Source organism: Mytilus edulis, chromosome 5 (assembly GCF_963676685.1).
Source record: "Mytilus edulis chromosome 5, xbMytEdul2.2, whole genome shotgun sequence".
Taxonomy (NCBI): domain Eukaryota; kingdom Metazoa; phylum Mollusca; class Bivalvia; order Mytilida; family Mytilidae; genus Mytilus; species Mytilus edulis.
In genome coordinates this window covers 82991347-83007657 of record NC_092348.1, presented here as the reverse complement: position 1 = coordinate 83007657, position 16311 = coordinate 82991347, and the positions used below count along the sequence as shown (strand labels likewise).

The window sequence follows — 16311 nt, the reverse complement described above, 5'->3', positions numbered from 1 at the left end:
ATAGTTGTTAATGTCTGTGTCATTTTAAAAATTTGGTCTTTTGTTGATAGTTGTCTCATTGGCAATCATACCACATCTTCTTTTTTATATAGATCGATTGAATATTGCCTGCGATACAGGCGGAAGGATTCTTTACCGAGTTCAGTTTCTCGACAACGTCTTGTGATTTATACATTTCCCGAGGATAGATTTCAATAGTACCGCAATATTTGAGGAGATTTTTTTATTTTTAATATTACTCGTTTTGAGCATACAACTAAATAGAATCTGTATTATATTATTAACATTGTATTTGAGAATGAGAAAGAAGTTGCTAGGATAAACTCAGTCACTCTAAATAATATTAAACATGAGAACATTCTAAAACAACAACAAAGAACATGAAATCCACACATGCAAGATGAATATATTTATACTGAGCGTATTCAGTATATACAAATAATCCTATGCATGTGCCTTAACCTATACATATAATAAGCGCAAAAAGAGAAGAATTTGACAGGATAAAAAAAATCCTGCATTTTATGTTAATATAAGGTGATGTGGTTTGCTTGAAAATTATAAAAGTCTCAACCAGAGTTCAAATGACATACATGTATAAAGCAACTATGTATATGTAACCGCATGGCCTTCAACAATTAATAAAACGCAATGCCGTCAAGTCAGCTATTGTCTTGTCTTGTATGAATATCCTGCCTTTGAAAGGCACACCTCTGGTTTCAGAGTAGGAAAAATGGTGTATATAACACCCACAAGTGTTTCTCACACTTTTTTTTTTAAATCTAAAACAGACTATTTAGATTTTAAATATTCACGCCTTTGACTGAGTGGTTGCAAGTAACCTTTTATTTATTAAAGGACCCCCATGTGACAAATCTGAAACAATTCAAACGAAAAGGCAAACGGCTAGATTTGTGTCAAACAATACATGAAAACAATTATTACAAACAGCAACCAAAACAACCATTTTAAGTTTATCATAATGATCAAGCAATATAAAGACAAAAACAGCTTAGATTTAAATATTACACAAATAATAATTGGTCTTAACAACCATAAATCATAGATTGTAACTCGAAATTTTGAAAAGGCCGCTTTGCATTGAAATATGATTGCTTTTGTGGCGCATTTGAAAATCGGTTAAGAGAAACTTGTGAAATATTTAAACAATGAATTCTCAAAGGGCGTAGATTGCACATTATCATAGGCATTTATAAATATATATACTTCAATAAAATGATTAAGTTATAATTTATAAGTATGGTACATGAAGTTAAATCTGTATATATTGCAAAACTGTGTGGTCTGTGTTATTGGAGGAACATTTAGCTTTATACAAATATCAAGTTAAAACAATCCACCATTTGGCTGCTCTTTATTCAGTTGAGCTGCTTCGGAGATCACTTCGCTGCACGTGGGGGTAATGTCGCCGCTTGGAAAAATATCTGTCCATAATTACCGCTTTGTCCGTCTTCTTCCACGTCATTACTTTCTGGTACAGCTGAAACCTGTTGATGATATAAAACTCGTTACATATTTTTTAATGGGATAAAAACTCTAATTTGGCATTACAATTAGAAAGATCATATCATAGGTAATATGTGTACTAAGTTTCAAGTTGATTAGACTTCAACTTCAACAAAAACTACCTCGACCAAAATCTTTAACCTGAACGGGACAGACGGACGAACGGACGGGCGAACGGACGGACGAACGGACGGACTGACGTACGGACGAAGAAATGAACGAACGGACGCACAGACCAGAAAACATATTGCCCATAAATGGGGCATAACAAATACCTCCATTTCATTCTTATTCTGGGATTATAAATCTATAAACAGTTTTTACTTTTTAAAATTTAGTGTTAAAATCAATTTTATTTGCATTTACTATAATAAATGACTATTGGAGTTCAATTTTCACGGATAGCCTTCATAATAAATATAATATGCTATATATAAATACTAGTAATTTAATAAGAAGTGCTGGGCTTACTTCAGTACAAGGTTTTAACTTGTTCAAATTGATTTGAATTAGATGTTTAGGCTTTGTCAATAAACAAAATATCAGTATTTCATACGCATGCGAAAAATGCTGTGTTTTTCCTGTAAAAAGAAATTTTATCATGATCGTTCTAATATATAGCGATCAACAGTCATAAAATTGAGAATGGAAATGGGGAATGTGTCAAAGAGACAACAACCCGACCAAATAAAAAACAACAGCAGAGGGTCATCAACAGGTCTTCAATGTAGCGAGAAATTCCCGCACCCGGAGGCGTCCTTCAGCTGGCCCCTAAACAAATATATACTAGTCCAGTGATAATGAACGCCATACTAATTTCCAAATTGTACACAAGAAACTAAAATTAAAATAATACAAGACTAACAAAGGCCAGAGGCTCCTGACTTGGGACAGGCGCAAAAATGCGGCGGGGTTAAACATGTTTGTGAGATCTCAACCCTCCCCCTTTACCTCTAACCAATGTAGAAAAGTAAACGCATAACAATACGCACATTAAAATTCAGTTCAAGAGAAATCCGAGTCTGGTGTCAGAAGACGTAACCAAAGAAAATAAACAAAATGACAATAATACATAAATAACAACAGTTGATTTTCCAATTTACAAAGGGAATTTTACATCAAATAAATATGTTGCTGCAATACTTATACGAATAAACAAATACAAAATACTATTAATTTATTAGGGCTTATTGCACGCATAACACAATTAATGTACCATGTGTACAGAATATAAATATGATATTTACACCACACAGTTATACACAATAATGAGAAGGTTAGACACCTGTTGCAATTATGCGCATGAACAGAACTAGGACAGACTACGAGGCAGGTTATTGACTTTTATAATCGCAAATTATTATTAACTTAATATAAATTCGACATTTTCTTTACAAAATATGATATTCGACATTTCCTTCACAAAATATGAAATTCGACATTTCCTTCACAAAATATGAAATTCGACGTTTTCTTTACAAAATATGAAATTCAACATTTTCTTCACAAAAAAATGGAATTTGTAAATTTTATACATTTTGTTAAATTGTTTAAAAACACTTTATCAGGAGATACAGATAAAACTTACACGGTCATTGAAGTAAATTTGACTGTAATTTGTCCTTTGTCTGCGCAAGGCTGGCGAAGTCCTGGGTCCTTGGTGCCGTATTTCAATATGAGGATAGTTCAACTCTCTGGGCTAATGAAACAATATCGCAACAGTTAGTCTGAGAACATAATTTCAAATTAAAATGTTTAATTATTATTTGCGAAGGGTTTGTGTTTTATATAAGTTACTAAAACAGTGCTAGAAAATACAGCATGCATATCGCTCATTCAAAGATGAATACTAATTACATAGTGCATTTCGAGAGAAAGACCGAAGTTATGGTTTTGTTAAGTTAATTTTAATTCAATTGGTTATACTTTTTATCTGATAATTTTGGTCGCAGATCTTGATGATCTCTTTTTAGTCACAATTTATAAAAGTAAACCATTATAGGTCAAAGTACGGTCTTCAACACGGAGCCTTGGCTCACACCAAACGGGCCCCAAAAAAATTACTAGTGTAAAAACATTCAAACGGGAAAACCAACGGTTTAATCTATATAAAAAAAACAAGAAACGAGAAACACTTATGAACCACATTAACAAACGACAACTACTCAACATCAGATTCTTGACTTCGGCCAGGTGCAAATAATTGCAGCGGGTTTAAACGTTTTAATGGTACCAAACATTCACCCTTATCTGAAACAATAGTGTAACATCACAACATAGAAATACATACTATAAAATAGCAATTGAAATAGCTTAACTCAATCAAAAGACGTAGTAACACAGATGAACATACAGTGAACGAATAAATTTGATCTATGATACAACGTAAATACAAAATAAATAATGATAAGGGATGAATAATAAAAGTAAAACTATTTGTTTAAACGGAAGTCTCTTGACCGTAGTTTCTTTTTTATCACTCAGTGTTAAATATGAGTAGACTAAATGTGACAATGAACTCACAAAGGTGGCTGCAGACTGACGAACATTTTGTTGTTCATTCGATGCCCGACTATTTGTCTGACCGTTACCTGTAACAAACAAATATCTCAAAGTTTCATATTGACTTCTATCATACATGGCATGCATTGTCTTTGGGATTCAATTCTAACTTTTACAAAGCCTTTTTGTCTATTCGTGCTGAGATATATATAATCAAATTGGTACTGTAGAATGTATGCAAACAACCTCGTTCGCTTGGATACCGAAATACACTGCATATAACAAAGACTCCCAACTTCACAGTTGGAACTGCAATGCCTGTTCAACAATCGAAAGTTTGGCGTTCTTAATTCTTGTTCATTTCACAAAAATGAAACCGAAAATGTATGTGCCAAATCAGAAGTTGTTTCATTTGTGTACATTTGAAGAGTGTCCAAAACCTAACCAGTATACAAATATTGACATTATGCTATGCCATTATTGCCTCGGGGGGGAAAAACGGCAATATGCATGTGGAATTTCCTCATCCTTTGTATAACCATACTAGAATGTACTGTTTCTATTGTCTAATTAGTAAGCCTTAACCTTAGTGCCTTTTTCATGCCCTTTTAATTTTGCACATATGTTCTGAAAAGATTAGAATTCTTAAACTGTGCCTACCGTTTGGAATGTTACTAGTGCTTCTTGAAATAGCCTCGTGAACATCTGAAATGACGTTGCAGTCGGGTAGATATCTGGATTTTCTAAATACAGCAAGTATTGGTGGTACTTTGATTGCTGTAAAGGAATATAGAAAAATCAAATTTAACAAAAATGTAATTGCATCAATTTGTTCATAACATACATGTAAATGTGACGAAATAAGGTTGAACTGACAAAGAAGAAAATAAAACGTGAGGTGCAATATATTGATTGATTGATTGATTGATTGATTGATTGATTGATTGGTGTTTGCTTATCGCCGCATGCGCACAAAAAGGCTATATCGTGGTATATCATTTACAGTATATTTTTAATATCAGACAAACAAACAAAATGTCTCCCTAGACATATCTTTCTTATCAATTGAGATATTTTATGTTCGTCTTTGAAATTAGTTCCTTTACCCGTATCTTGATGTGTACGTTGTTATTCACAGGCAGAATAATGTTGCCCTGGCCTCCTTCTCCCTTCACAACAGTCGTAAAGGTTTTGGTGACTGTAAGACTTTATCCAAAAGTTGTTTACTTTATTTTTATTTACTAGTATTGTTTTGTATATGTTGTATACTTATTTCTAAAAACATTATTTGGAAACAAAATACTCAATACAAGTGTCTATTTTTAAACTAAAAAAATTACACGAGCTACCAACTGAAAAAATAGATTATGATTTTAAATACTAGCAGCTTAATTCTAACCGATACAATAAAACATGGTTCTCAATAGAAGCCAATTAAGATATAAAGTAAACTTAATGGTTATTGTGGCTGAAGTATGTGCGATCGTATCAGATCATTCCTTTAATTATGTCTTTGTTTTGTTAACGCATCGTTGTCAATATAATGGAATTTGATGCTACTGTCATACAAGTGAAAGGTTAAGCTAGCTATCAACACGTTTCAATCTACCATTTTCTACATGCCTGTACAAGAAAATGCTTGTACCAAGTCAGGAATATGACACTTGTTATCCATTCTTTGATTTGTTTGAAATTTTGATTTTGCCATTAGATTAGGGACTTTCCGTTTCAACTTTTTCTCGTAGTTCAGTATTTTTGTGATTTTTTGTTTGTTTTGTTATTAAACATCTCCTAGGTCAATGATTTCTATACTTGCCTCGTCTGATTCTTTTGCACCTTGAAGTCATTCTATCCACTGTTACAGAATCAGGTAGACCTTGGCTTCTCCTAAACACGGCTCTGTCAGTGTATACTGCTCGGTCTGTATTAAGTGTTGCTCTTGGAGGTATGTATGGAGGTACTTCTGTCAATGTTTTAGTATATTTATTTACTGTTTATTCATGTGAAATGTATTTTAAATTCAATGAAGGTCCAAATGGTATAGCATTCCATTCTAATTTTTGCTTCACATGCCATTTTTACGACCAACTTTAGTCAAGCAGTACAACGACATATTTTCTTACTAAAACGGTTGATGTATTCACTCTCTTCAACAGTTTTAGTTGCAACGTTCATTTATTCAAATCCAATTTGAATATTTTAGGGCTTAACTAGTAATAATTATAATTAATGCATGTGTATCTGCGGAACTATAGTATATTTGAGGTTTATCATTCATTTACTTACAAGAATATATCAGACGGGAGTCGATATCAGTGGTAGGAGAACGACAGAGGACTTCATGGTAAAAGGAAACATAGATAATCAGGAAAGTTAATAAAAAAAAAAACACTTCACAGAAATAAAATTTCAATAATTTCCAGTGATCTGGAAGGGTTTCCAATCACCACCTGTTGCGTGACACCTGTGGTATGTATTGAAAAACACAGATACGATAATATTTTTTGAACAGTTTTAGTACTATTATCTATGATAAGTTTATTCGAGACAGACATATACGATGAAAGCCATCCAAGTTAGATTGGTGTAAGTTTTACGTGATGACTTCAACACTTGCTAATATACAGCAAATATTCAATCTATGTTGGTACCATTATCATTGCTAATTTGCTTTCAATGTTGTTACTATTATCATCGCTAATTTGCTTTCAATGTTGTTACCATTATCATTGCTAACTTTCTATCAATGTTTGTACGATTATTATTGTTATCAATGTTGGTACCATTATTATTGCTAATTTGCTTTCAATGTTGGTACCATTATTTTTGCTAATTTGCTTTCAATGTTGGTACCATTATTATTACTAATTTGCTATCAATGTATTCAACTCCCTCAGGCAAAGTTGGCTTTGGATGAATTTAGCTATTTATTTTAGGTATTTTTTTGACATATAGCTCTTCAACGGTTTCGGTACTTATACATCTTCGGATTTCAGATGTTTGGCTTTGAGCGTTCCTGATGAAGATAAATCCAGAAAAGCGCTTCGGACGCAAGAAATTATTAAACGTGTTGTTTTCAATTTTATACATCGCTGGGTCGATACCTCACCTGGTGCACTATCAGTTCCGAGGGTATCATCAGCTCAGTATTTCGGTACTGACATGATTTAACAAACTTTACTAAAATTGTCCGTTCACTTTAAAAATTATTAAGAAACTAAGGTTTCAACTCGATCAGGCAAAGTTGGCTTTAGATGAATTTGGCTATTTATTTTAGGTATTTTTAACATATAGCTCTTCAACGGTTTCGGTAGTTGTACATCTTCGGATTTCAAATGTTTGGCTTTGATAGTTCCTGATGAAGGTAAATCCAGAAAAGCGATTCGGACGCAAGAATTTGTTTAACGTGTTGTTTTCAGTTTTATACATCGCTGGGTCGATAGCTCTGCCTGTGGACTATCAGTCCCCGAGGGTATCATCAGCTCAGTAGTCAGTATTTTGGTAGTGACATGATTTAACAAACTTTACTAAAATTGACCGGTTACAAATTTAGAAATTATTAAGAAACTCAGGTTTCAACTCCCTCAGGCAAAGTTGGCTTTAGATGAATTTGACTTTTTATTTTAGAAATTATTAAGAAACTAAGGTTTCAACTCCCTCAGGCAAAGTTGGCTTTAGATGAATTTGGCTTTTTATTTTAGAAATTATTAAGAAACTAAGGTTCCAACTCCCTCAGGCAAAGTTGTCTTTAGATGAATTTGGCTTTTTATTTAAGGTATTTTTGACATATAGCTCTTCAACGGTTTCGGTACTTGAACATCTTCGGATTTCAAATGTTTGGCTTTGAGCGTTCCTGATGAAGGTAAATCCAGAAAAGCGCTTCGGACGCAAGAAATTATTAAACGTGTTGTTTTCAATTTTATACATCGCTGGGTCGATACCTCACCTGGTGCACTATCAGTTCCGAGGGTATCATCAGCTCAGTATTTCGGTACTGACATGATTAAACAAACTTTACTAAAATTGTCCGTTTACAAATTTAGAAATTATTAAGAAACTAAGTTTTCAACTCCCTCAGGCAAAGTTGGCTTTAGATGGATTCGGCTTTTTATTTTAGGTATTTTTACATATAGCTCTTCAACGGTTTAGGTACTTGTACATCTTCGGATTTCAAATGTTTGGCTTTGAGCGTTCCTGATGAAGGTAAATCCATTAAAGTGCTTCGAACGCAAGAAATTATTAATCGTGTTGTTTTCAATTTTGTACCATTATTATTGCTAATTTGCTATCAATGTTGGTACCATTATTATTGCTATCAATGGTGGTGCCATTTTTATTGTTATCGCTGTTCTAATTATTATAGTGCTAAAAATTATTTTAATTAAATTAAATAGTAATGTTGTTAAAACTAGAATAATAAAAGTTCAGTGAAAATGAATTATGTTTGTTGATGATGCTATAATAAGACTGGAAAGTTCCAAGTTAAACTACTAAGTTATTGCTTACCTGGTGTAAAGGATTTTTGTTTATAACAGAAAACAATCGCTGTTATGAAAGCAGTCAGTATCAGCAGTAAACACATAGGGGCAACAAAATAAACAATATGGATCAGCTTATGGCTTCCTAGCGTAGTAAAATTAAGATAGTATGTAATTGATATACCTTCTCATTGATAGAATTACACTTATCTAGCATAACAAAAAGAAATGACAAACTATGTTTAACTTATATTCGTCTCTTTATTTGTTTCTTATATTTTTCATCTCTTTCTTGTAGTCACTTGATATTGACTTAAATCTTTCTATTTCCGATTAACCTCTATTCTTTTACTCAAGCATCTTTTAATTACTATTTTTGTTGCCGCTTAAATTTTACAAAAAGGAAGAACATTTTAAAACAAATAGTCTGTAGCTGGCTACGGATGTTTGTCTTAAATGAATGATTGAAGCAGGATATCACCCTTCCGGAGCACCTGAGACACTCCCGGTTTTTTGTTGGGGATCGTGATGCTCAATTATTTAGTTTTCGGTATTATGTTTGTATACTGCTGTTTTTCTTTTGGTCGTTTCTCGTTTTTTACCATGGGTTTTAACTTATGAGTTACATTGTCCCTTTGGTCTTTTTCGCCTCTCGGTTGTGTTCCTTTATTCACTTTTCCCTGATCTGTTCAACGGCAACCTTTAATTGACAATGGCATTTGTATGTACGTTACAGAGATTTAAAAAAACGGCATCAATAATGAGCTTAATACTTTTTACCCAGTTTAATGTCTAGTTTTATTTGTCAGATTGTTTCGCGTTTTCAATATTAGGACTACAGAGGCCGTCTATCAGAGAGAAAAACCACTATGCATTTGTGAAAATAACATACCATTCCGATGCATGTAATTGTTTTTAACCAAAATGTTCATAATTTAAGTAATTATATACCATCCCTAGCTTCTCCTATTGTCGTCCGTATCGTCAAAGGGTCTTTCTGAGAGTCTAAACTTCTCCCAATTTTGTTTTCGGCATACAATATAAATTGGTATTCCGTCGATGAAAACATGTTATCAACTTTGAAGGGTTCTTTCTTTGACTTTACAGTTCTCTTTCGTGTGTGATCATTTGAAGGCCAATGACTGATACAGAATGTTTGTTCATGTCCACCACTGTAACCAGGAGAAAATGTGGCTGTAAATCCATAACTCGTTATATCTCTGATACTTACATTGTACGGTTCTGATGGTGGCCCTACAACCAATACGAAAGTAATCGGTTAAAACTAAGAATCCTGTAAATCAGTGGTAATTGTTGGTTGCTGCCTATTATTTTTGTTTTTGATTTGTTATTTTTTTGTGCAAATAAGACCGTTCGCTCTCTCTTTTGAATTGTTTTACATATTTTCATGATGTCGTGGTATTGTATAAATAACTTTACTTTAAGTACTAGTATGTATGACATTGTTGAAAGCTATATATACGGTGACATTTTGTACGTCATTATGGGCTCAGGTTTGGTTCTTTGGCAATCATACCACATCTTCTAATTTCTGTATAGATAAGTGTCGATACAGTTTTTATGTATATTTACCTCTAGATGTTATGTTAAAGTCGAAATGTGTAACCCCTCTATCATTCATAAGCATTATCTTATAAGGTCCATATTCTGTCTCGTTGAAAATTCCAAGTGTCCAATAACATGATTCCCCTTCATAGTGATACGTTTGTCCGTTAGCGGTGAAATCTACATTTCCCTCTACATACATTGTTTTAGTTATATTTTCAATAGTAGTGTAATCTTTTTTATGCAGAATTGCAGACGTGTTTCCGGGGTATGCGTAGTAGTCTATTGTAATGGTAACGGGCATGCCATGACCTGCTGTATACATATTTCTGTTGTTTAGGCCAACGATTGGGGCAGCTATAAAACAATAACAACGGAATTCACATTATAGTCATGAATAAATTGTTTATGTTATATGTCTAAGTATCATTTGACCATATCTCCTATCTTTATAGATTATCGTTGATCATCTCAACGCGATTGATTTTCTCAAGCAATCGATTTGAGATGACCAATTTTATCTATTTATCACTATTTTATCTTTGACGACGGTGTCAATTTCCTGTCAATTTCATTTGCAACGCAACGTACCTCCTTAGTTTTGAGCGATAATTTTCCATCTCAAGCGAGTAGCATGATATGTAAAATTATCACAAAAAAAGATCAAATGAAAAATGCACAAACTATGCATTATCGCTTCTGGTGCACCTTTCCTATAATCTTTATGGTGATACATTTAAATATCATGGTAGTCGCTTGAGATGGAAAATTATCATTAGAAATTAAGGTTGCACGTGCAGCTGTCAATGAAAACATAAACGACGACATAGACAAAATAGCGATAAGCAGATTAGCAATATTATAGTCTTTAAAACTAAAGAATGTTTCTCGACAACATCTAATCTCAGGACTGACGCCCTTCGATGGGAATGTTTGTTTGAAAAGCAATCTGGAATCTATAAATATATAAAAGCGGTAAAAATAAAATTGATTTGAGTTTTTTGGGGGGATGGGGTAGTGGAAGTGCGCATCGTTATTTCATTCATATAACTATCATCTATTGTGGAACTTAATTACTTCATTTTCGTTTAAAAGACTGTGTCGTTTGCTTTTAAATGACTTACTTTGGATGAGCACAGGTATTGATATTTTGTCCATTTGTCCACTCCATGTTTCGTGTCCAGCAAAGCATGTACAGTTATAGACGTGGACGTTCTTTGAAATATTAATTTGTATTTCAAGTATGTTTCTTCTTGTTTTGTCGTCATAATATTCTTTCCTCGAAGCGATACGATTCAAACAGCTCCAGGTTAGTTTCGGTCTGGGATATCCTCCGATTACTGTACAAATATGTGTTACCACATCACCAAATTTAAAAGGTCTATTACCACCTTTTATTTCTGTTATAGGTCCACTGGTAGGAGGAGCTGTAATTATTATTAGTTATTATTCTATGGAGTTGAAAATCAGTTTCTTATCAAAATATTATGAATTTTTTTTTGTGTTCACCCGGTTAAGTTTCTGTTAGCACCCCCTAAATCCTTAATTAAGATATTGACGGAACATGCCATGACGTATAAAGTGACTTTTCATGTTGTTTGTTGTTTCAAAAGTTGATATTTGTCAGTGAAGTGTTATCTCAAGTATGAAAACATACATTGTTAACTTATTTACACCTTTACATGTAATTACTATTATCATTTTAATTTACATCCTTACGTATTTACCTTGTTCATATTTGACCAAGATGCATAATTCAAACCTCGTGTTATAGTTTTACTTTAACCAACCGTAAGTCCAATAACACATGACTATACATTCTTATTCAATTTTTAACGTTTTTTATACCTATATTTTAATATTTTTTTTTTTAATGCGATTTGTAATTGTACATTTTTGAGTATTAAATTTATAACAGGAAGTCATTTATTACATGTAATAAACACACATCTATATAAGTGGATAGCAATGGAAAGAGTTCAGAGAATGAAGTAATTAAACTATTTTTGTCATGTTTTTAGTTTTTTCGATAAATAAAAACTACAGAAAATTACTCACTGTACACACGGAGTGGAAAAGGAGGACTTTGTAAAATATTATCAGAACACTGCCACGTTGTATTTTCCATGTTTTGGGTTACATCCTTTGCCTGAATGGTAACAGTGAAGTCACCTGAATCGTTACATTGTATCAGGTAGTTAACAGAATGAGTCTCACTACAAGTTCTTCTTTCTACCTCAACCTGTACGATATCGTCTTTTATCAATACAAAACTTGTTGAAGTATTATCGAATTCACATCCAATGGAATATTTCCTCCCTACGACAGCGAATTTGCCAAGTGGTGTTTTCAGTGTTAGTTCACCTAAAGAAATAATATGATTAACGTTTTTATTGGTAATTTATTAACAAATATGAGCCATACTCAATCATGTCTTATTTGTTTGCATTGGCTTCGACCTAGCTTTCAGTTAACTTCAGTTGTTTGTGCCTTTTGTGTTTTTGTTAAGATTTGTTTTATCCTATAAGCTTTTGATCGATCTGTGTTTTTGTTAGATGTCTGTCTGCTTTGTATCGATTTGATGAATAAATCCCAATCAACTGATGTTTATTATTTGTTCTGTTGTTGTACTGTAACACCAATGTATCAGGTTAGTGGAAGGGTTTGGCGCCACATCCTGTATGTGTCTATACCAAGTCAGGAGCCTGTAATTCAGTGCTTGACGTTTGTCGCTGTTTTTGCTCATAATTCTAGTCGTTAGTTTTCTCGTTTGAATTGTATGACATTATTCATTTTGGAGCCTTTTATACATTACTAAGCGATTTGGGTGCGCTTGTTGTTTCAATTGATATACATGATTCTTTGTCAGAGACTGCTTGCTGGTCCTTATTGATATGAAGGTAGACATTCATCATATCCTGCTGGTGGTCAAGGGTTGATAATTGTCTCATTAGCAATCACGTTAATATAACGTCCAGTGACAGATATGGCATGCCTATTCCAATAACGAAACTTAATCGTTATTTCTTGAGCTTGAAATCGAAAGTTTTAAAATCAAATTCCACCAAAAAAATGTATAGAGTGTCAAAGCCAAATATGCACCACGATTGGACATCAAAACCAGTACTTGTTTATTTCTATACCTTAGAAATTCAGGATTAAGTTTGGAAATAAGACATCAACAATAACTAAAGCGTTGTTAACAGTAAGTGTTAGTTACTAACGACAAACTTACCGTAACAAGACGACAAGATCATTAAAAGATAAAGATGACAATAAATCAGATTAAATTCCATTTGTACATAAATTATATGAGAATAAGGAAACTATTGCCATCATTTTATTTAAGTGTTATGAATGTTGATTTCCGTTACACCACGGAAATTTCTCTATATTCTATAGTAATGTACAGGTCTATAAAAGGAGAATTTTTAGTGCATTAATATTTGAACTTTGTATTTATATATGAAAATGACAAACATCACGTTTATATAATGACGCAGACATCACCGTACGGCCTTCAACAATGAACAAAGCCCATACCGCATAGTCAGCTATAAAAGGCCCCGACATGACAATGTAAAATAATTCAAACGAGATACTAACGGCCTTATTTGAATAATAAAATAAAAATATTCAGTAACTTTTAAAATCATTTTCATCAGCTCTTTTCACAATTATTACATCGAGTAAAAAATTTGTTTGACATTGTTTTATTATTCTTTAACTTTATCTTTCTATAAGCATTACATGTCATGGTGTTGTCTGTCTTATTATAAACTTTTCTGCCATGGTATTGTCTTTCATTCTATTACCGGTACATATCTCTTATGGTATTGCCTGTCATTCTATTACATATCTCTTATGGTATTGCCTGTCATTCTATTACATATCTCTTATGGTATTGTCTGTCATTCTATTACATATCTCTTATGGTATTGCCTGTCATTCTATTACATATCTCTTATGGTATTGTCTGTCATTCTATTACATATCTCGTATGGCATTGTCTTTCATTCTATTACATATCTCTTATGGTATTGTCTTTCATTCTATTACATATCTCTTATGGTATTGCCTTTCATTCTATCACATATCTCTTATGGTATTGTCTGTCATTCTATTACATATCTCTTATGGTATTGTCTGTCATTCTATTACATATCTCTTATGGTATTGTCTGTCATTCTATTACATATCTCTTATGGTATTGTCTGTCATTCTATTACATATCTCTTATGGTATTGTCTGTCATTCTATTACATATCTCTTATGGTTTTGTCTGTCATTCTATTACATATCTCTTATGGTATTGTCTTTCATTTTATTACATATCTCTTATGGTATTGTCTGTCATTCTATTACATATCTCTTATGGTATTGTCTGTCATTCTATTACATATCTCTTATGGTATTGTCTGTCATTCTATTACATATCTCTTATGGTATTGTCTGTCATGTCTGTCATTCTATTACATATCTCTTATGGTATTGTCTGTCATTCTATTACATATCTCTTATGGTAGTGTCTTTCATTCTATTACATATCTCTTATGGTATTGTCTGTCATTCTATTACATATCTTCTATTACATATCCCTTATGGTATTGTCTGTCATTCTATTACATATCTCTTATGGTATTGTCTTTCATTCTATTACATATCTCTTATGGTATTGTCTGTCATTCTATTACATATCTCTTATGGTATTGCCTTTCATTCTATTACATATCTTGTATGGTATTGTCTGTCATTCTATTACATACCTCGTATGGTATTGTCTGTCATTCTATTACATATCTCGTATGGTATTGTCTTTCATTCTATTACATATCTCTTATGGTATTGTCTTTCATTCTATTACATATCTCTTATGGTATTGCCTTTCATTCTATTACATATCTCTTATGGTATTGTCTTTCATTCTATTATATATCTCTTATGGTATTGTCTGTCATTCTATTACATATCTCTTATGGTATTATCTGTCATTCTATTACATATCTCTTATGGTATTGTCTTTCATTCTATTACATATCTCTTATGGTATTGCCTTTCATTCTATTACACATCTCTTATGGTATTGTCTGTCATTCTATTACATATCTCTTATGGTATTGTCTTTCATTCTATTACATATCTCTTATGGTATTGTCTGTGATTCTATTACATATATCTTATGGTATTGTCTGTCATTCTATTACATTCCTCTTATGGTATTGTCTGTCATTCTATTACATATCTCTTATGGTATTGCCTGTCATTCTATTACATATCTCTTACGGTATTGCCTGTCATTCTATTACATATCTCTTATGGTATTGCCTGTCATTCTATTACATATCTCTTATGGTATTGCCTGTCATTCTATTGCATATCTCTTATGGTATTGTCTGTCATTCTATTACATATCTCTTATGGTATTGCCTGTCATTCTATTACATATCTCTTATGGTATTGTCTGTCATTCTATTGCATATCTCTTATGGTATTGTCTGTCATTCTATTACATATCTCTTATGGTATTGTCTTTCATTCTATTACATATCTCTTATGGTATTGTCTGTGATTCTATTACATATATCTTATGGTATTGTCTGTCATTCTATTACATTCCTCTTATGGTATTGTCTGTCATTCTATTACATATCTCTTATGGTATTGCCTGTCATTCTATTACATATCTCTTACGGTATTGCCTGTCATTCTATTACATATCTCTTATGGTATTGCCTGTCATTCTATTACATATCTCTTATGGTATTGCCTGTCATTCTATTGCATATCTCTTATGGTATTGTCTGTCATTCTATTACACATCTCTTATGGTATTGCCTGTCATTCTATTACATATCTCTTATGGTATTGTCTGTCATTCTATTGCATATCTCTTATGGTATTGTCTGTCATTCTATTACATATCTCTTATGGTATTGTCTTTCATTCTATTACATATTGCTTATGGTATTGTCTTTCATTCTATTATATTTCTCTTATGGCATTGCCTGTCATTCTATTACATATCTCTTATGGTATTGTCTGTCATTCTATTACATATCTCTTATGGTATTGTCTGTCATTCTATTACATATCTCTTATGGTATTGTCTGTCATTCTATTACATATCTCTAATGGTATTGTCTTTCATTCTATTACATATCTCTTATGGTATTGCCTGTCATTCTATTACATATATCTTATGGTATTGTCTGTCATTCTATTACATATCTCTTATGGT

At 32.5% G+C, this 16311-nt stretch overlaps 1 protein-coding gene across 2 annotated transcripts; it reads right to left on the bottom strand.

Annotated features, from left to right (window-relative positions):
- Positions 1–208: 208 nt before the first annotated feature.
- LOC139524629 (uncharacterized) lies at positions 209–13481 on the bottom strand. 2 transcript variants are annotated; one of them, XM_071319578.1, is made up of 12 exons: positions 13309–13481; positions 12132–12437; positions 11198–11500; positions 10101–10430; positions 9459–9761; positions 8536–8652; positions 5846–5992; positions 4690–4806; positions 4051–4118; positions 3116–3226; positions 843–1508; positions 209–666 (listed from the first exon to the last, which is right to left on the bottom strand). In XM_071319578.1, the coding sequence occupies exons 1-11, from the start codon at positions 13367–13369 to the stop codon at positions 1401–1403; spliced, it is 1971 nt and encodes a 656-aa protein (XP_071175679.1). In that variant the 5' UTR covers positions 13370–13481; the 3' UTR covers positions 209–666; positions 843–1400. The 2 variants fall into 2 exon arrangements, with proteins under 2 accessions (XP_071175679.1, XP_071175680.1); XM_071319579.1 differs by lacking the exon at positions 10101–10430 and having other exon boundaries at positions 262–666; positions 13309–13437.
- Between the last annotated feature and the right edge of the window lie 2830 nt (positions 13482–16311).